Source organism: Cucumis sativus, chromosome 3 (genome assembly GCF_000004075.3).
Source record: "Cucumis sativus cultivar 9930 chromosome 3, Cucumber_9930_V3, whole genome shotgun sequence".
Lineage (NCBI taxonomy): Eukaryota > Viridiplantae > Streptophyta > Magnoliopsida > Cucurbitales > Cucurbitaceae > Cucumis > Cucumis sativus.
In genome coordinates, this window is record NC_026657.2 from 14,551,514 (window position 1) to 14,574,507 (window position 22,994).

A 22,994-nucleotide genomic window follows, 5' to 3' on the forward strand; every position below is an offset into this window, starting at 1 on the left:
CCCTACCTCTACCTTTGATTGATTGGCTTCTTCTTTTCCACTCATCCTTCTTTCACTATGCCTCTACTACTCTATGAATCCCTAAGCTAAATCCCATATTTTTGCTCCTCTTTACCATCATCATCAACCTTCTCACATTCTTGCACAATATGACCCACTCTACGACACTTGCAACAAAAAAAATGTCAAACTTTTCATAAGAAACAACTATCCACCTTTCCTCTACCATCACTCCTTAATTTAATGTTTGTTTCACGTTCAAGAGAGAGGAGTCTATCAATCTTAACTCTAACTCTTAAAGTAATTTTCCCACCAAATCTTCTTGCCCCACTCTCATATAGTTCCTCAAAATATTCTATCGAGTTAGTCGGAGTCATTCCACATATTCCCTACAATGACAGACAATAGAGATTTTATAAAAGTGAACCCGAAAGGAGCAATACCTGAACTCCACATCTGAGAAAGAATTGAGCCCTTTTGGATCTTTAACCAAAAGCAGGGCATTGTTGAAACTCCATGGTCCCTCTTTTATAACTCTGTTTTTGTCTTTGGAGTTTTGGAATTCACAGTTGAACACAGTTTTTTTGTTCTTTCAAATGAAACCTATCCACTCTCGAGTCCCAAATTGTTGACATTATTTCTTTGAAAATTTCTCAAATGATTTATTTACCAGATAAAAATTTACCTATAGCTGCATTTTGAAGATCCTTGTTTGTTTCGTCTATATCATCATATGTGGAAATTCGGGCCTAAGCCACTTGAAGCCCATGGGAAACCTTCATAAATAGAGGTCTGTTTCCTTTTATTTTGGGAGAGATGAGAAGTATTGAAGGATAAAGTTCTTAAGATTGGTATTTCAAAGCTCTGAACAACTAAAGGTGGAAAGCTTTAAAGATGAGTCGAAGAAGAGAAGTTCTATGAAGCTTTGAAAATCAAAGACATATCAAAGCTTTGAAACTTAAAGCTTCCAACATTCAAGTACAAGCACCCAAGTCTTGAACACCAACACTCTCAATAATAAACTTTATAACCTTCCTCAGATTTGAAGACTTAAAAGACTAGACCTTGCTTAATTCCAGAACATTGTAGACCAAATCAATAAACCTTATAACCTTCTTAAGATTTGAAGACTTGGAATGCTAAAATTTGAACTCCAAAAGGTTGATTCTAAAATTGATCTCAAAATTTACAACTTTCTATGCACCAAAAAATTAGAAGTTTAAATTATATCTCATATATTATAAGAGAAAAAACATCAAATGATCAAATATTAGAGATTGTATCAATTATACTATACTAAAATCAATAGAAAAACTTACGCATCAATTTTCTTTGAAAATTTTGTGTGATTAGTCCTCTTTTATGATTATTTTGCTTCTAGTTTTAAGTTTATAAAACAAATACTCTTATCCTTTTTTTCACAAATTTTTTAATATAATTTTCAGTTCCCTTGAAGAAATATTTGAATTCTTAATCTATTTAAAAACTCGAAAGAAGTTTTCAAAAACGTGTTTTTTTAAGCTTTAAGACTTGATTTGGTTATTTAAAAGGGAAACGGTGAGAAATAACATGCCATAATAGTTATTCTCGATATATCTCATACAAGAAAACACCAAGGTTTACTAAAAATTTGACTTTTTCAATGTCATCGACTTGTTTGGCTTTCCTATTAAAACTTAAACCAATATTAACCCCAGAATTTTATGATTTTTCAAAAAAATTATATAATTCTTCCAAATCCTTTTTCAAATCTTCTCAAATTTTTACTATCTCTATCAAATTCTATATCAATTTTTAACCATTTTTTTAAATCTTTAAATTCCAAATCTCTAATTGCTAATTTTCAGAAATTCAAAGTTTGTCACACCCCTATTGTAAATGACATCTAAGTCACCACACACAAATTCGATAAATTTGAGCTTTCTAGATGTTATGTAAATCTCGATGTTAATCTTAGACAAAATAACAACAAGATTCTACATATTTAGGCTTTCTCATTAAAATCTCGGACATATTTAACCCCAAAATTTGATATGTTTGAGCCTTTTCAATTAAATTTTGGACAAGATTAATGTTGAGATTCTATATTATTCCAATATCTTATCTATTATCCAATTTTGGCAAAATTTTATTTTTTTCAAAATTTAAAGATGTTTAATCTATTTGGAAAATCTATTTTGACCCTTGAAAAACCCATTTGAAGTTTTGGGGGGGAAAAAATCAAATTTTGTGAAAACATAAATTTTATAAAGATTTGAAAAACTATGATAACTGAATTTGAAGAGACTAAAATTTAGAGCAATAGAAAGAGATGAACTAAAATAAAACAAAATGAAAGATTATTAAAAGAAGAACATATCTTTTGGAAATGACTTATTTTTAAAGAACATTATTGTGGTCTAAAAAGTATATTTAATAATAAGAATATGGCACCACAAAAATTCTTTTAGGGTTTTCTTTTTTTTGTAAAAAAAAGATTGATTTGAATATAGAAATGTTGTATGCATAGTGAATTTGTAAAGTTGTTTTTGTTGGTTGAGAATAACCCAACAATATAGACCATGTGAAGGTTAGGAATAGGTTTATAATTTTCTAAACTAATCCTAAAAGCATATTCTATATTTTACTTTATAGCTAGTAATTAAAAACAAAAACAAAAGATAATATTTTATAATTTAGTGGATAGTGGAAGTTGGGAAATATATATATATATATATATATATATATATATATATATATATATTATGCTACCATGGGTTCAACTAATGATTTATTATTGAAAAGTAATTCAATGGGTTTATCTTTTGAAATTTATGAATGATAAAAATAGGTATAATTTTGATTAATTGTAGTTGGAAGTTATTGATTGATTGATGATCAATCACAAAGTATATGATATAATAATAGAAAAGACATTTAAATGTGTTTATGAAAATGAGTAGAGAAAGGGGAATTTATTCATTGTTCTTCTTTTTCTCTTACAATTATCAAATTATGTTACCAAATTTGTGATGATGAGAATGATGCCTATATAATTCCAAAAGAAACTAAAGAAAGAATTTGTTCTCTCCCTGTGCAAAATTGGTAATGTGAATGAGTGAATGATAAATTTTCATATTCTATCAATAATAAATTTTGGGGTGGAGGTTTGAACCAAAGACCTCTTATCCACAAGAACATACAGATGTCAGTTGAGTTAAACACACGTTAGCTATTAGTAGCTATTATTGATAGAATCTTGAACTTTGCTATAACTCGTAAATATTTTAATTACTTTGCTATATTCTTTAAAATGCTCTTTTAAATTGCTGAAATATAGTTTTTCTTTTTAAATAATATTAATTTATTTTTTAAAATATTTTTAAAAATGCATAAACCTTTATATATATATATGTGAGAGAGAGAATCTAATCCCTACAAGTTTGGTTGTCTCTTTAAGGCAACTTTACATACCTTAGAACTTGAGTTTTCTTATATAAGTAGCATCATATCTACAAGATTCAATGAACTATATTTGAATGTGTTTTAGTAGCATCACTACAATAACTTGTTATTCAATGAACTACAAGTAGCATCTCATTCATAGATAATGCAAATGTTTTAGTAGTTGAATGTGTTTTTACATCTTAGGAAAAAATTATACACATTATTGATTCAATGTTTGAAGTGAAGAATTGATATATCTTTCTATAGTTTCTTGATCACAATTTATTTGGACTTTTTATGTATTAATTTTATAATGAAAGAAATTGATGTTTTGAAAATGAAGAAAGCCTTAAAACAAGATTGGACAAAAAGTTGCCATCCACTTGCAAATATAACGCTGTTAGTCCATTTCACAAACCACATTTTCATGGTTTTGGACTATTCTGCTTTATTCTCTTTTTCTTTTCTCAAAAGAGTTAAGAGGAGAGATTATTATTATTATTATCATCATCATTCAAAACAATTCTAAATATAAAAAAATACTAATAAACAATAAACTTTTGGAGCCAAACAAAAATTGAAATTTCATTCATAAATTTACTATATATATACTCTTAAAATATTAGTTTCAAGTATTTGCATATTAGGTGTAGAATAAGGTTATGTTAAACTTTTAACATAAGAATCTGATTTGAATTTTATAATCTAATATCAAGAAGTTTGATACACTGTATAATTTTTTTCTGAATGCAAAGATATAATAATTTATAGATTAGAAAAAATTGGTAAAGATGACTTGTAAAATTATTTTCCTTATTTCATAGTGCATGAACTAGTTATGTAATTAATTATGTTATCAACTTCATTGCTTAACCATTACTTTAGTCATGCATGAGCTAAACCCACTTCTAATATCATATTAATTATCATCTCATTCCTTCAACAACACAAATACATAACTAAAAGAAAAAGTTAGAAAAGGCTGTCTTAATTTTCTTTTTCTTTTTAGAACTACTTCATCTCAAAATTTAAAATTTTAAAAACTCAATTTCATCTTTGTATGTATTGATTTTTAATCAAATCCTTTCTATGGAGTAAATGGTGTTTGAAATCGTAGGAATAGCATAAAAAAGAATAGAATAGAATATTTTCAGTTTTTTATCGAGTTAATCTTCCATCGTTAAAGTCAAGTAAATAATTCAAAATTAAATATAGGTAGATATAATTAAAATTAGTTAATGAGATTGTACTAATAGATCAAACGACTACCTACAAAAAAAAAAGTTTAATCCTATCAAGACTTTGCATAGTACATGAATAGACCTACTTTCAAAACAAAAGCATTGAATAGTGTATTATTTAGTACACTAAATGAAAGTTTCGTTAATAGTTACATGATAAGTAAAATTACTAGATTGGAAAAGAAAAACTCTCGGTCGAGGAACAATTAATTGTAAGGTTACACATTTAAACGACGAACTAAGCCTTCGTTGTTAGAAAAATGTATAGGATGTTTGAAAATTGTTTAGCTTATTATTTGTTTGGTTCTTTTCTAAACTTTTAAATTTTAAATCAAATTCTAAACTCAACAACTATTTTGAATTAGTTTTCTTATTTTCACATAAGTAGAAAGTATATAACCAAAATATAAAATTTAAAGGGTAGAGTAGTAGTGATTATAAGCATATACTTCTCAAAAATAAAAAACTTTGAAAGTTATCGCAATAAACAATGGAATAAAATACAAATATTATTTGACAACATTACCTAATATTTCTACATTACCTAAAATAACAACATTGCCTAATATTTCTGTAAGCAAAAGAATTTATAAACATCATTTATATTAATAGTTAAGATTTTATTATTGATATTGATATTTAGATTAATGGCTATATGATTTTCTTTTTAACATTAAATATTCATTAAATCATACCATACACCCCCAAAATTTATGGATATATCAAAATTCATACTTTTAGGAATTAGTTACAAATTTAGTCATTAGATTCAAAATAATGAGTCTATCACCAATAAACTATGTTACAAATATTGGTCTATAAACTATATGAGTCTATCAACAAATCTTTTAAACGATAGTGCATACTTTAATGAAGTTGATACAATATTTTATATGGCAAACGGTCCTCCATACATACAAATATGTGAATTTTTTTAGAAAGAAATATGTTTTATTTGAATAATTTTCAATTTACAAAATAATTTTTGAGAAGTCTTTTATCACATCAGCATTTTGTCTATATATATATATATTTTAATATTGTATTTTGGAGAAATAGATTTGGATGTGGATGGAGGTTGAATCTTCGCACGACTGACAGTTACACTTCGAAAGTTCTTTTTCCCTTATGCTCTCTGAAATGTAATCTTCCCTTTGCTTCATTCATCAATTTCCGCCAAACCCAAAAACCCAATTTAGTATTCATTCTCTATTCAATTCAATGGTCAGTATTGCAAAGAAGTTGCAGAAAAGGAAGTGATTGAGCGTTCCATTAGATCTCCATTTGTTAGTTTTGGTGGACAAACTTTTCATCCTTTTTTTTATTTCCATTTCTTCTTATTTTAAATCCTTCAAGTGGGGTTTCTCTCTTTATTCTCATCTTCCCCTTTACCCTTCTCTTTCGACTTTGCTTCTCTTCAACGTTGGGTTTCTCCTAAAAATACCCATCCATTTCATTTCACTTTGGCAATTTTTGGCTTTTTCTAAGAAACCCACAAGGGGTTTTCCCTTTGATTGTGTATTTTCTAGTTCGATTTTGTTTTCAGTGGTGGATTGTTACAGATGCTCCACAAATGGGGAAAGGGGAAGAGCAAAATCTCCCGTTGCAGCAGCGTCGTGAGGTGGCTTTAACTGGGGATTCTTCTGGATTTCTTTGTGGGCAATGCTCGATTGCTTTTCATAGAGTTTGTAAGGAGTTGAATTTCAAGTGTTTCTTTGTTTTGGTGTTGGGGTTTGTGGTGTTTGTTCCTGGATTCTTTTGGCTTCTTCCACTTCATGAAAGAAATTCTGGGTTTGAGGCCAAAGACAACATTAAACTCAGTGGTATGTCTTTCTTGAGATTCCTGTTTTTCTTTTCTTCTTTCTTCTTCTTCTTCAATTTTGTTCTTTGGAGTTTCTAATTTGATACTTGATTGCTCTGATTTTTCTTGCAAATTTTTTATGTGGTTTTATGCTTTTGAATGATCTTCTGTTTTCTCCCGTCTATTGAAATTGGAAATTTGGAAGTGTTGTGATGTTTCCAGAGCATGATCGTGCTTCAGATCAACTCATATGATCTACCATTTTTATTCCCATAGCTTTGCTTTGATGGTCATGTTAATATGTAGACGAAGGGCCATTACTGAAGGTTTAATTCTGGTTTTAGATGTTTCTTACTTTTATCTTGTTTAGGTTTTCCTTGACGGGTTTTATTTTGTTTGATTTTCTTGATAGAAATGTTTGAAATTATGGTGCCTTAGTCCTAATCCTACAGAGTTTGTTATGTGAATTTAGTGGTGTTGCAGCCAATATTCACTTGACGATGATTTAGTTCTTCCATGTTGGAATATAATTTTCACATGGGAAGATGTGAACCAACATTTATACTATTTGGAAAATAGTAAAGGCATCATATTCCTTCCTTACCATTTTGCCTAGGGAATCCTATTCTTAGTAGAATCGGATTCTGAACGATCGGGTGGATCGTACAAGCATTCCTCCTAGCATCAACTATGAAGCACTTGCTCTAGCAGCAAAACCAGACTTTGCTTTTGCTTCAATTTTAGATTGCCTGTGAACTGTTTGGTTAGAATCCGGTTCGTAAGGGATTAAGAATGCTTACTCCTTAGTTTGATGGACAGCTAGAAATTAGACTTTGCTTTTGCTTCAACTTAGATCTTCTGTGAGTATCTGTTACTTAGAAGGTTTTTGTTCTCTTTTCCAGCTACAGTTCAGGTGTATTTTGTTCTTGAAAAGCCCGTGACCGAGCTTCTCCCTCACATCAAGAGATTAGAGTTTGATATCAATGGTGAATTAGACATTCCAAACGTGAAGGTTTTGCGCTTCTTTACTGTTTTTGGATTTAGTTTACTAGTAAGGTCTTCTATGCCTAAGGGTTGTCGTTTATGTTACCAGGTTTCCATTCTATCCATGCATGATATAGGTGAGTCAAACAGGACTTACGTGGTTTTCGGTCTTCTTTCTGAATACATAACTGCTCCAATAAATCCAGTGTCCTTAAGTCTGCTGAGATCATCTTTATATGACTTTTTCCTTTCGGAATCCAACCTTACTTTGACGACATCAATTTTTGGACAGCCATCGACACTTCAAATTCTCAAGTTTCCAGGGGGGATTTCTATAATCCCATTTCAACATGCTTCGATTTGGGAGTTTCCCCAGATCGTATTTAACTTCACTCTTACTAACTCCATTTCCGAAATACTTGACAACTTTGCCAAGTTCAAGAGCCAGCTAAAGTTTGGATTGCGTCTGAGGTCTTATGAGGTACAAAAACTTATTTAAGTTAAACTTATACTTTCTGCTATGGATGGAATTTATCAAATATTATCTCTAGAACTTGAGATCATAAGTTTAGACTTGAGATGAGTTTTATATTATTGTTGTTAGTTTTATGTATCTGGGACTGGAGTTGATTAATGGATGTTGGATTCTACTCTTTCTTTTCTTGTTATACAGAATGTGTATTTGCAAATAACAAACAAGATTGGCTCGACAGTGCAACCACTCGTAATTGTTCAGGCTTCTATTACGTCGGAATTGGGACGCATTACGTCACAGAGATTACAGCAGTTGGCTGCAATCATCAACACCTCTCCTGAAAGAAATCTTGGCCTTGATTATTCTGTTTTTGGAGAAGTCAAGAGTGTCAGTTTGTCTTCTTATCCGAAGAGAACCTCCAAGGCAATGCCACCAAGTTTTTCTCCAGCCCCTGCCCCAGCGCCTGGCAATCATGTAGAAGTACCGAGTGGCCCACATCCGTTGAGATCCATGCGACCACCAGCAAACCATTCCCCACCTCATGCAAATTGCAAAAGCTCGTCTCCGAACCCTTCTATGGTTCCTGCAAATTCCCCTCATGAACATTCAATACCACCAATCTCGTATCCTAAGTCTACCAGACTGATCGTTCCTCCAGCTAATCAACCTCGTGTTTATTCTCCACGTGCATCTCCAGTAGAGTCTCCACCACTGTTGCCCCCCGATCTGTTACCTAAACCCAAGCCTTCTTTTCGCTCCAAATCAGGGCAGACAAATGAAGATCCGTCACATCCAGTTCATGTAAGGTTTGACATATTTTTTACTTGATTATAGGTTGAAAGCACGTAGTAGTAGTATTTCTTAGTACAAAATCAATTCATTTATATCTACAAAAGCACAACTCATTCCCTTCTCATCTTTGTAGGATTAAGAATAACGGGTCTTGACCGCTCTCTCCTACAACTCATTTACATCTATCACCTACATAATCAACATACAATAGTCTGAAGAATACAATCAGATGGGAAACTCATTTTTGGTTCACTCCTCAAGAACAAAGAAAGTCAGTATAGAGAGTCCGAAGAAGAATAAGAAGAAGAATAAGAAGAAGACAAAAGGTGATATTTCCCTTTATATTAACCCTACGCAGGGAAATAGGGATGTTGTTTTCCAAAGGGAACCAACTCTCCTCCTTGGTTGGGTTTAAATTATATATGTTTTAGAAAAAAATATAATTAATTTATGAAAGGAGAGATTTGAAGTTGCAGACCTCAAAAGGAACTATTATTATATAGTCTTATTTTCTTTAGTAAAAGATGTACAGTTCTTAAACAAAGGTTCCTTTTGACTGTCTGCAATTTTGGTAGTTACTTACAAGAAAGAAATGGAATAAGAAAGCAAAATGCTTGTTAATTACATTACTAAATCCAACACAATTTCATGTACCTAATCAATTGGTTAAGAAATGAAAGGAAATGAAGAGTAAGGAATGTAGTAGATATTACCGGGGGTGGGTTAATTGGCTAGCCAAGAGTACATCCACGAACCTGCTGCAAACTCCAACCAGTACACATTAATTAACATTAGATTTAAATATTTAGATTTTGCAAACTCTTTTTTTTTTTATTATTTTTTTTTTTTTTGTCTATTTGATTGTTTTGAGTTAGAGTTTAGTTATGTTTTTGTGAATTTGATTAGTTTGATTTTGATGGTCAAATTTTGTCCTTTTCTAAGTTGACTTGTTTGATTTTGATGGTCCATTTTGTCATTTTGAATCTAGTTGTCTTGTGTAAGGATCTTCATGGATTTCTGTCACTTTTTTGTTTTTTAAGAAAATTATATTTTAGTATTTGTTTGAATGTATTCAATACATTTTTAATATAGTTCTCAAAATTATTTTTTATTCTATTTGGTTTGACAATAATAATAATATTTATAATATTTACGTGAATGTGTTATTAAAATTTATGGTTAGAATGCTAGTAGATATTAAACTACCAAAGTATATAGATTGAAATTAGACATTTTATGTCAAACTCTACCAATACAAATTAACATTTAATCTTTTATCAAATACGGAGTTGTGTTTATAAATTGTGTAGTTTGTATTTTTTTTTTTTTTGAAAAATTCTCAGCAAAAGTAAAAAATATAAATGGTTACAAGAGAATTCAAAACACAGTAATCTAATCTAAAATTACAAAATTAAAGATAAAATTTAAAATAATTGTAATAATCTCAACGATTTCATTTTGATTATAAAAAAATGGTTTGTTATTTATATTTTGTTTCCCAACTCCATCCATCTCTGAAGAAACTTGAAAAGAAAAAACCTTACGTTCAACGGCGAAGAAACTATCACCCGAATCAGCAAACCGGAGACGGCGAGCCCAATCGCCGACTAAACGGAACGGCCACCAGCAACACACCAAGTTCCACCATCCATTCCCTCTTCTTTCACCTTCTTCTTCTTCTTCTTCCCGGAATTCCTCACCCCTTCCGCCATTAAAACCGCTCCCACTCCCCTCGTCGCCGATATTCTCCAACGTATACCGGCAAACAGGGCAAGTGTTATGCATTCTCAACCAAGGAATAACACAATCCGAATGGTAAAAATGCTTGCAAGGCAACTCTCTAACTTCCTCTCCCATTTCAAATTCCTCTTTACAAATCGCACAATTCGAATCCTTCTCCAAATGCTTCCCCGTAATTCTCACCCTTGGAATCTCCTCAATCCCGGAATTTACCGCTGGTCTCGGGAATTGGAGCGTGATCCATGACGCATCGGTTTCTTCGAATCCCCACCGTTGGACAATCGGAGGGGAAATGGCGGGGAGACGAGGGAAATTTCGAGCCCTGGCTACGTCCAATTCATGGCGGAGGTTTCTGGAGCAAAAGGGGCAAGTAATGGAAATTTCTAAAGGGTTTCCTAAGCTAATTCTGATGATTCTTCGACAAATTCGGCACCAGTAGTAATGCATATTGGTGGTCCTGGTGAAGCCGCCATTGACGACGACTCGAGATCGGGGGTTTTGAGGCTGAGGGATGGACATAGTCTAAGAACTGAAGGTATGATGGAGACATTGAGAAAGGAAGAAAGAGAGGATTTTATAGGGAAAGGGAGGAAGAGAAGTGATGGGAAAGTTATTCCTTGTCGTAACTTGGATTTTGTTTGAACATAAGATTACAAAACAAGTTGTCGTGGAGGAAAGGGAAATTGAATTGGAGTTTCTTGTTGTTGTTGAAGCTCTGCTTTTGTGGTTTGTTGATACTTTTTTGCACTTTGAACTGAAGAAATGAAAGGTTTGCATTGACAACTTATTAGGTTGTGGATGTGAGATTTTGATGGAATTCGAAGAGATGAAGAGGATGGAGAAGATGAAGGTTAGCTTTTGAGGGATGGTAAAAAATCAAATTTAGGTGAAGTTGCGAAATGAAACTCCCGCGAGCGTGGGTGACCCTTTCGCTCTTCTCTCCCCTCTCTCCCCTCTCTCCCTCTTTCTTTCACAATCTTACTCTTCCACAATCGCTATTGTTGAGAGAAGAACTCAGCCAGGAGGAAGATGAAGACACAAGGAAGTTTGATGCAAAAAGAAATATGAGAAAAACACAAAAGAGTAATTGTCTAAAATTGCTTTACCATGATGTAAGCACATCATCAAAGAGTAAAAAACAAAAATCATATTGAACATTGAATTGGGGTGTTTTAATCAAATTTCCGGATAATGGGAGTTGTTGGTTAAATGGTGAAGAAAAAGTATGAGTTTTTAGTTGTTGGAGACATTTGGGGAGAGGAGTTTACAAAGAAAAATGCAATCCTTGTGAACAAAAAAGGAGGATTCTTATTAGGGGGATTGTGGAATGAAGAAAAAGTAGGCAATTTTTATAGGTTTTCTTAAATTTCATGCAATGTCTATCAACCCATATATCCCCTCTAGTAAATGTATTGTTTCTTATTTTGTAATTTCATCAATTGTCAAAACATTGGTGGCTTAAGGGTGCAAATTAAAGTATTATTGATGGTAGTCGAAATGCACTTAGATGAGTCACTAGTCAAAATATGTATGTGCAATTTGTGAAGGCAATTTGTGAGATAGAGAAAACATTGTGTTGTTATTACTCATAATTACAATCTAGATTATTAATATTATTTGTAATACACAAGTAGTGAGAAAGATTATCATTATTATTTTAATAAAGCAAATGTGTAATACATAAACAGTGAGATAAGATTTTAAAATCAACCACCTAATAACTTGTGTGTATTGTGGGACAGACAAATGAAATTAAATTTCTAAAGTGTGAGTATTTAATCGTAAGTTATAGTATATATACGTTTAATTATGTTTTTATGCCATTGGGAATATATGTAAGGGTTAGTTTAGTTAAAATGAGATAAAAGATTGAAGTTGGAATTGAAGAGACTTAAAAGATGGGTACTGTATATTTTTTTTATTAATGGAATTTATACCGCGGAAATAAAATCAAAAATCTATCTTAATTGCTAAGATTAACATGTAATATTGTAATTAGGGTTTAGGGTAAAATTTCCTTTGTAGCTTCGATTTCTTGAAAATCTTCACACATACTCGATTCGAATCACCACTAGAGTTGAATTACTATCCTCTTGACTTCAAATCGGGTTGTGAGACCCAATGAATGAAGGAACCGAGAGATTAGAAGGAGACGGAAAATAGCTAGGAAAATGGAGTTTTGTTGTGTGATTGGACTTCAGGGTTTGAGAGGAATTATTTAGGTTTTAAATTCAGCAGCCCAAATTCATTAAAAATATCCAAAGTTATCTTAATCAAAATGAATGCCTATATTTATAATGAAACCTCATGAAAATTGCATGTCTCACATTCATTATCACCAACATTTTAGAATCTACTTTCTCTAGTGAGTTTTTTTGTGTTCATCAAATAGCCCACTGGAGTTGGTGGACTTTTCCAAAAAAAAATGTTGAACTTTTTCAATAACTTTGGTCAAAGGGCAAAATAGTCATTTAGTCAAAGTTAAACTTTTACTTTTCAAACCAAAAGTCAACACTTTAATTTTTTACAATTTTGTCAATCTTGACTAATTTTGACTTGTTGAGTATGAATCGACATTCATTTTCTCAAAATTCAAATTACATTTGAATATATCGATGATCAAAGTTTGACTTTTCAAAATCAAAAGTCAACATTTTAACTTTTTACAATTTTGACTATTTTCATCATTTCGGAGCTTCCGAGTATGAATTCGCATTTATATTTTTAATATTTAAATTTTATGTATACATAAAACTCTATCTCTAATATGATAATCGATGGCTATATCATATATACTTGTCGGTTTGTCTCTTCTTACCTATATTGAACAATTTGACTCATTTCATCAAGTTTCTCTAAGTTTATTCCATATGAGCTAGTAGGGAAACTTTATAGATCTATAGATCATAGGCTCCAACGATCCAATATTAATTGGCTAAACTCTTTCAGGTCGAGCTAATCAACATTCATTAACTATATAACAGACCATTCTACTAAAGTCTCGTAGTTGCACTCCTCTCACAGATATATTTGTGCTCATCTGATATAACCATGATCAGTAAGTTAATCCTTCACAGGTTGTTCATATCCTTGGCTGGGTCAAAATATCGTTTAGTCCTCGAGACTACATCTTGCTCCTTAAATCCCACTAATCCACTATTGAACAATTAATTTAAGGTTCAACCTTTAAACCAAATCCCTCTCGTTCCAATAAGAGGGTGAGACCTCTTGTTCAATACTTGGATTCAGTTGATCTTAAGGGAACAACTATCTACTAAACCTAAAATGGGTAGGAGTGAGTTCTATTTTGCACCCTATGTCCCAAACTATTCACCTGGTCTTACTGCTGAAATGGAAAGCTTATTGGACCAATGCTGATGAATTGCCCTCAACTAGGAATTTCTTGTAGGAATTCCTTTAACCCTAATTTAGTTTAATTATAGTGTTTTTAGTGTTTCATGTTAATTACTAAATAGTTTAATTGCAATTAAGATAAAATAAATTCCATAATTCCGATCTGCATGTCTCGTGTTCCTTCAATCCATCTGTCAAATTTCATAATCATAAAAACTGGCGATGGGTAAGAATATTCTAATCGACTTAAGCATGACATCAAGAGAGAATGTTTCTTCATAGTCCACTCCATCTCTCCAGGTATATCCTTATGCCACAAGTCGAGCCTAAAAATTTTGTACTTTCCCAACTTGATCTCGTTTTTTCTTGTAGATCCATTTACAAACAATAGGTTTTACGTCCTTTGGTTGATCTACTAGAGTCCAGACAAAACTGAAGTACATAGACACCATTTTGAGGTCCATGACTTTTGATCCATTGGTTGCGGTCTACATCATTCAGTGCTTGTTAATAGGTTAATGAATCCTCTACGGCATCATCAGGTATGATGGCTTGAGTTTTAGTTAAACCGAAGTAGTGATCAGGTTGATGAATAACCCTTCCATTTCATCAAGGCTCTCTCTACTCTTTAGAAGGATGTGATTGACAGAATTTCTTAATTTTATCAACTACTTTAGTGGATGAACTAGGTATATTTGTAGCATCTTTGGAAATCTCATTTAATATTAGTTTACTGGGAGGTTGATGATCTTTAATGTAATATGGTAATCGAGTAAAACTTATCAAGGAAGAAAAAAAACATAAATAAAAAAAATGGTTTAAGTAAATTCATGAGATCTAAGTTCAGGAGTCAATTGTGGGTAGGAAATGTGTTAACAACCCTACAACATCCATAAAATTGTTACCCAATTTTATGGAATTCACAAGACAAAGCTTTTTATTTAGGTTTTTTTAAAATGTCTCATGGTCATCAATCATATCGAAGAAAATAAAATCTAAGCATGAATTATGGGTGACATAGAAGCCATTAAAAAAATAAAGTTTATTTTTGTTTCAAAAGATATATTTTTTTATATTCACTTTAAAAATATTAAGATATCAAAATTTGATATTTTAATTGTTGGATCGGCATGGCAACCCTAGAGGGGGTGAATAGAGTTTAAATAATTTTTTTAACAAATAAAAAGCAAATTAAACTAATTAGATATTTTTTAAAATTAAATAAAGAACTTTGTTAAATAATAAGATTGATAAAAAGATATGAATGGAAGTATGCAATCAACTCAATCAATAAGAAGATGTAACTAAAATTAAATTAAAAAATAATTAGAAAAGAGTTAGAGAATAAGACACCCTAATTTTATAGTGGTTCGGTTAAACTCAACCTACATCCACTTTTCCAAACACCTCTTGGGATTTTGATTGAAAATATTCTTTTGACTATTTCCACGGATTTGAGCTGAATCGATTCTTGCTCTTTTTTTTTGGGTTCAAGAGCAAACCCGATCCTTTCCACGGATTAGGATCCAACCGTTACAATATGTTGAAAATTTTAAATCACACAAAAGAAAACTCTCTAAAAGAGTGAGAATATACAATTTGAAGCTCACAAATTTAATCCTCACAATACAATAAGAATCTCTCAAGAATAAGATGAAAAAAATAAAAATTGGAAGCTTTAGAGAATAACAATGTTGACTTTTTGAACTTTTTGAGGATTGTAAAGTTTTAATAATATTTGGAAAAAGTGAAGTATTTAAAAAGAGAGTAAAGATAAATTCAAAATCATTTTGGGTCATTAGATGTAAGTAAAAGAAAAATGAATGGTTGATATTTAAACTCAATTAGTCATGAGACACACTACAAATAATAATATAATAATATGTCTTTTCAAAATATTTTGTTTTAAAAAAGAACCAATAAAACAACTTTACCATCTTTTAAAAAAAAACTAACCGTTAGACACAAGGAAAAATAATAATATTAAAGTCATTTTCTTTTTAAATTCATTTTCTTTACAAAAGCCAATAAAACATAACCAAAAGCTACCTTTGTTACTCCTCCACTACTTCGAATGGCTTTCTCTAATTGGTTCAAATTGAATGCTTGGACATGAAACTAAGATGAAAAATAAAACCTTAAAAATGAAGATGAAGAGGAGAGAGAGAGCTTTACACTTAGCTACTTCATAGGACTTAACTCAAGCTTGAAGACATTGTATCCTTGGATGAAGCAAAGGAAGTGACAACAACTTTAATTGAAGTTGAACTGTACCCTTCCTATTACGAATGTGTTATATGAATTTAAAAGATTACGTGATGAGATTTTATACATATCTATCTTAAAAGAGAGGTTCAAATTGTCATTCTTACTTGTCCATTTAAAACAAAAAAGAAAGAGCGATAAATTTTTTTTTTCCACTTTTTACTTATTCTATCACGATTGAAAATACAATCTCACCAAAGATATTCTATAGTACATATGAGAAGAAAAAAAAAATAGCTATATACATTTATAACTAATTGGGATATATTTTTACTCTCACACAACACTAGATGGGAATAATAATGTTAACTGTTTAGATATATTTTTTTCTATTCTAATAGAGAATCATGGTTGAAGAGAAGGGAAATAATGGATCTTACACACGAGAAAAGGAAATAGAGAAGAAATATAATGGATAGTTAGAGCATTTGATAGAGCAAGGTATCATTGGATATCTTTATATGCTCTATAAGCAAGGAAGCTTTTTTTTTTTTTTTTTAATTCTCTCTCTCTCTCTTTTCTTTAATTTGTTTCAATTTGTCTCCATTTGCATATATATATTATTCACTCTCCCTTTCTTAGCACCTACTCTTCTTCTTCTTCTTCTTCCTCCTGTCTTCCTCCTTTCTTCCATAACTCATCTTATATAATTAGCTTCACATGGCTTCTCTTTGCCTCCACTATCAACTAGCTTCTTAGAAAAGGGTTTCACACCCATATTAATGGCTATATCCATTCCCAAAACTTTCATCTTCATTTTCGTTTTCATCTTTTTTACGAGTAAGTTTTCTATTTTCTAGATTCAATTCTATCGTTAAAAAGCATGTTTAATAAGTAATTTAGGTTTTATTATCTTATATTTTTAGATTTAATAAAATTAAGAAACATATGTGATTGTGGTAGATAATTTGATTCTATTTTTAAAAATTGTTTCTTAATTCTATCATCCAAATTATCAAAATCTAAAAAATAACTTGTTTATGTTTTTAGTGTATATAGGTTTTGAGTTCATTTGATTTTTCATTAAAAAAAAACCCTAACAAAGATAGAGTTATAAACTTACTTATTAGTTAAATGTTATAAGTTATATGACAGAATAATAATTATACAAAAACATATATCATAAAACAAAGTTCATAAATTAATATTTAGTAATACTCTATATTCATCAAATTAATATTTAGTGAGTAATTGATTATAATTAGTACTGTGATTTATAATTATATTTCGAAACACATTTTGGAAAAAAAATTAATTTGATTATATATTATTGATAACATGGAATACATGCATTGATCATCATTTTCAAAATTATGTTTACATATTACCTACCAAAATTATGTTTTGATATTAGCTACTGAATAGGCCTTAAATTTACCAATATACAGAATTTAGGAGTTTAAGCAGATAGATTAAGAAATATTATATATTCATGTTTTTGTAAATATTGTGTGTTATAAGTTTGTGCATATTGTGATCAACTTTTGATAGGGCCTAGGGTTTTGGAGAGTACAAGAACATTCACGATTGTTAACACATGCAAGGATACAATATGGCCTGCCATAACTCCCGGAGGAAATGTCACTGGTGGTGGATTTTCCTTGAAGCGTGGTGAATCCGCCGTCTACACCATTCCGGACTCATGGACCGGTCGGATATGGGCACGAACAGGCTGTGACTTCGACAAGGATGGGAACGGGAAATGCCGGACCGGCAGTTGCGGAGAAGTGTTGAACTGCACAGGTCCTGGAAGCCGTCCTGCCACCCTTGCAGACTTCACCCTTGGCTCTATAGATTACTATGATGTCAGTGTTGTGGATGGCTTCAATCTTCCTATAGCAATACAACCTTCAGGTGGGAAAGGAAATTGCAGCTCTGGGGGGTGCGATGGAGACTTGAGAGACAATTGCCCACCGGAGCTGGCGGTGAAGGATGACGGGAAGGTGGTTGCATGTCGGAGTGCATGCGACGTGTTTCATACCGGGGAGTACTGCTGCACGGGTCAATTTGATAACCCAATGACATGTTTACCAACAAATTATTCAAGGAGTTTCAAGCAAGTTTGCCCTGCTGCTTATAGTTTTGGATACGATGATCCTACAAGCATTTTGACGTGTTCTTCAGCTGATTATGTTGTTGCCTTTTGTGCAACTAGGTATGCTTTCATTTCATTATTCTTTACTTCTTATTCATGTTATAGTGTTATTATGAACTCATCATTGTTACACACTTGTTTTAGAATCAAAATTTTATCTAACTTTTTTACTAATGTATATTTAATTCATTTTGCAGTTTTAAAACTACTATAAAGAATTAAGGATAATATTATTAACTAACATTAGCATATAGTTTAGTGAAGGAAAATTGGAGGTTGAAATCTTACTCATACATATGTTAGTAAAAACAAGATTAATAAAGTAAAGTAAGATAATTAATTAATTATTGGGTGGAAAATGTAGGAATCAAAAGGTGTGCTCTTATGATGACAAGCAGCTAAAATGCAAAGTGGAGAGCTCAAAGGCATCAACAACCTTACTAACAATCTCCCAAAGATGGCAAAACTTCTTCTTCACTTTTCTCTTCATCTTCATTTTATTTGCAATTTTGTTCTAGTATGTTAATTTGTTAAATATAATTTCATTTACCAAATTTCTTAATTTTCAATTTTCAATTTCTTTTTTAGTCTTAAATATTTTAATTTTAGATAAAAAAAAACATAATTATAATCATGAAAATAAGTACTTAATCCCTATTCGTTTCATAAGTATACATAGCATTATTTATAATATAAAATACCATCGAGTCAAAGCTTGATTTGACAATTACTTGATAATTTGATCCTTGGTTATGATACATGACATGTCAAAAAGATATCTCAATCATTTAATAGTGTAATAATATAATTTAGGTCTAAGTTTTATGTGTATAACAATTGAAGATGTCATTGAATTGATGAGTCAATTACTTTGGGACGGTTTAAAGAGACTGTAGAATAATGATATAATTCACTTTAAAGAGACTGTTTCATGTGAAGAAAACACGATTTTACATTAATTCCATATTTATTTTATATCTTGTAACTTACCTATTTAATTTATTAAATAAATTTAGGAAAGATTTGAGATAAAAGACCTAAATCTAATAGAAAATTTCACACCCGTTCTAGATTATAATTTATTTGTTTATTAGGTTTTCCTATATTTTTAAGACAATTATAATCTTATCAAAATTATTAATTATATATAATTTTCTCAATTAAATTTAAATTATTTCTTTATTTATATTATATTTTTAATATTTTTAATTATACTACAAAATAATTATTTTCAATTTCATACCTAAACCAAAAGCTTTTTTCTCAGGATCATCAATTACGATATCGGCTTTCTTCTCTGATTGGTATTTCAAAAAATTGCTTTCTTCTTTTCTTTCGATTTGCTACAGAATATAAAGTTAGTCTTTTTTTTTTCTTTCATTATTCATTTCATATATTCTTTCTCCTTTCGTTTTTAGGGTATATTTTTTTTTCTTAAAAAATTTGTTCTTCTTTCGTTCCATAGCATCTATTATGGTCATGCTCTTTCTATTTTATTTAATTTTTTATTATTCAGTTCATCTTCCTGTCATGCTCGACATATAATTTTTATTAAATGTCTCGTCACTCGTATATACTATGGTATACCACTGAATAATAAATTTATGTTTTGTGCTTTGTCACAAATATACTACTGCATATATTCAATAATACATACACATATTCATTTTTGTATTCTATGATTTTTTCTTATTGCGTATATCTACCAATGTATACACAGATTATATATCCATTCAATATTTTTTTTTTATTTCTTACATGTATGCTACTGAATAATTCATTTATGTTATGTGATTATTTGTTACATATAATTAGCATATATTCAATAATACATACATAAAAAAAAAATTCTTCATGTTTTGTGACTTTGTTTTACTGCATTTATCACAGATTATGTATCCGATTAGTATTTTTTTAAAATTCATATATATATGCTACTACATAGTACATATATTTAATGTGATTTGTTACATATATACTACTTCATATATTCATAATACATAAATGATATTATCTTCAATATACTCAATATACCATAATGTATTTTGAATACGAAATATAAATTCTTACTAACCTTAAATTTTTTCCAAATTTTTTCTTCAAAAGACCACTGTACTAGTCGACCGCCGATGTTCTTCTTCTTCGCTTATACTTCCTCTAATCTTCTATTATTCGGTGTCTTTTGTGAAAAAAAATGAAATCAATATTCAACGTATTCGAAAAAGAAAAGTTTACATTTTTTTTCTAAACCACAATCCACGTCCCTGATTTCTCTCCTTGTCGCCCCACCTTCTATAAACAAATTGATATAAGATTTTTTCATTCATAAAATATACACCGTATTATTCAATATATATTATAATTAGGTGGAATATATGAAAAACAATGCAAAATGAAAGAAAGAATGGGTGGAGAGAGATTCGAAAGTGAGAGAGAGATCGGGAAGGAATATTTTTTGAACAAAATCACCAAAATAAAAATAAATTAATTAGAAATTTTTATTATAATATTACCATAATAGAATTAATTACTTACCATATTTACATAAAATATTTAATAAATGCAAATATTAATGATGATCCACTTTTCTTTTTCTTTTTTCTATTTTTTTAATATATTACTAATAATAATAAAGATGGATAAATTGGTCGTTTGGATCTTATATTTATGTAAAATATTAGTTAATTTAGGATTGTCCTAAAAATTTAGGAAATTTGGGTTAATCTTGTAACATGATATACCATTTTAATCAATCTTAGTTAAAGATCCTATATTTATTTTTATTTAATTATAGGATATCATTTATTAGAGATCCTTTTTAAATAGTATAAAATTGAAGAAATTAGGGTAAGAATATATTAAAAATTTTCCATAAAATTATTTAATTTTGTTAATTCCACATCATCTGGGCATCCTATTTTCGCTCTCTTCGTCCAGCTTTCCAGAGCCAAAGGTGATCACTTTCTCCGTCCGATTTCTCTTCTTTTCGATCTTTCTCTATGTCATATCTTTCTTATTCCGATCATCTCTTTCAAGTTGTCCAGTAAGGACATATTTCTTTCATATTATTGATTATGTTTACAAAAATTTGACATATATAATGTTGATTTAATATTCCATTGAAGTCTGTCAATAAAAATTACAGTGAATAAAGTTTTCGTTCGTCTCCTTTACCACTAATTATTTCACGTTATTAACTTTGTTTGATCTTAAAATGTGAAATTATAGTATACAGCCAACTAGTCAAGTATTATATAATTCACATATTTTCTTTTTTATTAAAATAAGAATTATTATATACCCTTGCATATTTAAAATAATTATATGGTGTGATAATTATACAAACTTTCATATTTAATTAAAATAATACGCAAGTAGTGAAACATATGTTTCAATTATTTGTTATCATGTATGTCCAAAATTGCGGTATATTTTGATGGTTTTTTCAACGATTTCTTTTAGTGCATATTTGTTTTATGTTAGTAACTTTGTGTTCTTAAATTGAATTATATATAATATATAATCAGTCATATTTAAATAATGATTATTATATACCCTTGCATATTTTAAATAATTTTGTGTTGTGATCATAGTATATACTTGCATATTTAAAATAATACTTAAGCAGTGATACATATATTTTCATTAATTCTTATCAGGTATAGCCAAAATTGTAATATATTATGATGATTTTTTCAACGATTTCGATAGTTACATTAGAACATTCAAATGTTGTCAATATATAGAACATACCCTAACAAATTTTGTATATAACCATAAACCATTACTTATCGAAACTCTTTGCCGAAAGATGGTCGAAAATCGTCTGCTCTACCATGCTCTTTGCCTAAACTCTTTACACGGAAAATGGAAGAACCATGCTCCCTATAGATTTTTGAATGAAGAAGACCACTGCTTGAAAAGTTTCTTCAACAAGAAAAGTTTTCCCAAAATTTGACTGTAGTTTTTCCAAAACCATTCCCACGTTTCCATTTCCTTATGCGATGGTCCACTTTCTTTATTTTATTTTTTTATCTTTTAATATATTATTAATATAAAAGTGAGTATTTTGGTCACTTGATGTGTAACATTGAAGCCCACTAGGAAATTTATGAAATATTTAGCAACATTGGGTCCAATTTGTAATAAGGCACCCCGTTTAGGCTATAGTAGTTAAAACCACCGAGGAATGAATAGTAAAAATGTGGGTGAGGGCAAAATTTTGGATTAATAAGTTTTTTTTTTATTAGTTGTCACACACATGCCATATTTTAAAGATATTCCCGTTTTGTCCCTGGTATTGGTGTATATCATATTCATCAAATACAATCTAATCTATATATCATTTGTTTTAATTCAGTGTAACCTATGAACACTTCCTCCCACCTCAAACTTTATTGTTTTGTTATTTTCTTTTTACCACTATTTTCAAAAATCAAAGTCAAAATTTTAAAAATAAAAAAAGTAGTTTAATTATGATAATAATAATTATTATGAGTATGGCTAACCATTCAATCCTTACATTTATAAAAGTTGCATACAATGATAAAAAGAAATAAAAAAATAGGTTTAGTTTTAAAAAATCGAAAAACTAAAAATAAAATGATTACCAAATGAAAGGCAAAAGGAGGATAGAGAAAAAGTGAAAAACATGAAAAAGGTGGAAAAGCACGTAAATAAATTAATATAAAGGACCAAAATACCTCACTTGGAAAACAAGCTACAACATAACATATCACAAAAACAGAAAGTAGCCAAATTTTGGTATACCACACATTCCACAAAAGTTTTATACCAACAAATTTTGTAAGATCATTATTA

At 30.2% G+C, this 22,994-nt stretch overlaps 3 protein-coding genes across 5 annotated transcripts; 2 read left to right on the forward strand and 1 right to left on the reverse strand.

Annotated features, from left to right (window-relative positions):
• The first annotated feature begins 5,739 nt into the window (after positions 1 to 5,739).
• LOC101222031 lies at positions 5,740 to 9,280 on the forward strand. 2 transcript variants are annotated; one of them, XM_011652965.2, is made up of 5 exons: positions 5,740 to 6,490; positions 7,371 to 7,480; positions 7,562 to 7,933; positions 8,126 to 8,733; positions 8,853 to 9,280. In XM_011652965.2, the coding sequence occupies exons 1-5, from the start codon at positions 6,241 to 6,243 to the stop codon at positions 8,872 to 8,874; spliced, it is 1,362 nt and encodes a 453-aa protein (XP_011651267.1). In that variant the 5' UTR covers positions 5,740 to 6,240; the 3' UTR covers positions 8,875 to 9,280. The 2 variants fall into 2 exon arrangements, with proteins under 2 accessions (XP_011651267.1, XP_004149972.2); XM_004149924.3 differs by having other exon boundaries at positions 5,741 to 6,490; positions 8,126 to 8,728.
• Positions 7,994 to 11,502, reverse strand: LOC101218727 (probable E3 ubiquitin-protein ligase RHC1A). 2 transcript variants are annotated; one of them, XM_031882803.1, is made up of 2 exons: positions 10,264 to 11,502; positions 7,994 to 9,474 (listed from the first exon to the last, which is right to left on the reverse strand). In XM_031882803.1, exons 1-2 carry the CDS (start codon positions 10,976 to 10,978, stop codon positions 9,443 to 9,445), a joined length of 747 nt encoding a protein of 248 aa, XP_031738663.1. In that variant the 5' UTR covers positions 10,979 to 11,502; the 3' UTR covers positions 7,994 to 9,442. The 2 variants fall into 2 exon arrangements, with proteins under 2 accessions (XP_031738663.1, XP_004149959.1); XM_004149911.3 differs by having other exon boundaries at positions 7,994 to 9,477.
• A 5,139-nt stretch (positions 11,503 to 16,641) lies between these two features.
• On the forward strand, positions 16,642 to 18,839 carry LOC101219199 (pathogenesis-related thaumatin-like protein 3.5). The gene is made up of 3 exons (XM_004149913.3): positions 16,642 to 16,858; positions 17,570 to 18,233; positions 18,538 to 18,839. The coding sequence occupies exons 1-3, from the start codon at positions 16,801 to 16,803 to the stop codon at positions 18,689 to 18,691; spliced, it is 876 nt and encodes a 291-aa protein (XP_004149961.1). The 5' UTR covers positions 16,642 to 16,800; the 3' UTR covers positions 18,692 to 18,839.
• Positions 18,840 to 22,994: the final 4,155 nt, after the last annotated feature.

Excerpts from the sequence above, each read along its gene's own strand:
- LOC101219199 (XM_004149913.3), top strand. The coding sequence starts at position 16,801 with ATGGCTATATCCATTCCCAAAACTTTCATCTTCATTTTCGTTTTCATC. Across the intron at positions 16,859-17,569 it reads CGTTTTCATCTTTTTTACGA|GGCCTAGGGTTTTGGAGAGT; the intron begins GTAAGTTTTCTA and ends AACTTTTGATAG. Across the intron at positions 18,234-18,537 it reads GTTGCCTTTTGTGCAACTAG|GAATCAAAAGGTGTGCTCTT; the intron begins GTATGCTTTCAT and ends TGGAAAATGTAG.
- LOC101222031 (XM_011652965.2), top strand. The coding sequence starts at position 6,241 with ATGGGGAAAGGGGAAGAGCAAAATCTCCCGTTGCAGCAGCGTCGTGAG. Across the intron at positions 6,491-7,370 it reads AGACAACATTAAACTCAGTG|CTACAGTTCAGGTGTATTTT; the intron begins GTATGTCTTTCT and ends TCTCTTTTCCAG. Across the intron at positions 7,934-8,125 it reads TGCGTCTGAGGTCTTATGAG|AATGTGTATTTGCAAATAAC; the intron begins GTACAAAAACTT and ends CTTGTTATACAG.
- LOC101218727 (XM_004149911.3), bottom strand. The coding sequence starts at position 10,978 with ATGTCCATCCCTCAGCCTCAAAACCCCCGATCTCGAGTCGTCGTCAAT. Across the intron at positions 9,478-10,263 it reads TAGTTTCTTCGCCGTTGAAC|CAGGTTCGTGGATGTACTCT; the intron begins GTAAGGTTTTTT and ends TGGAGTTTGCAG.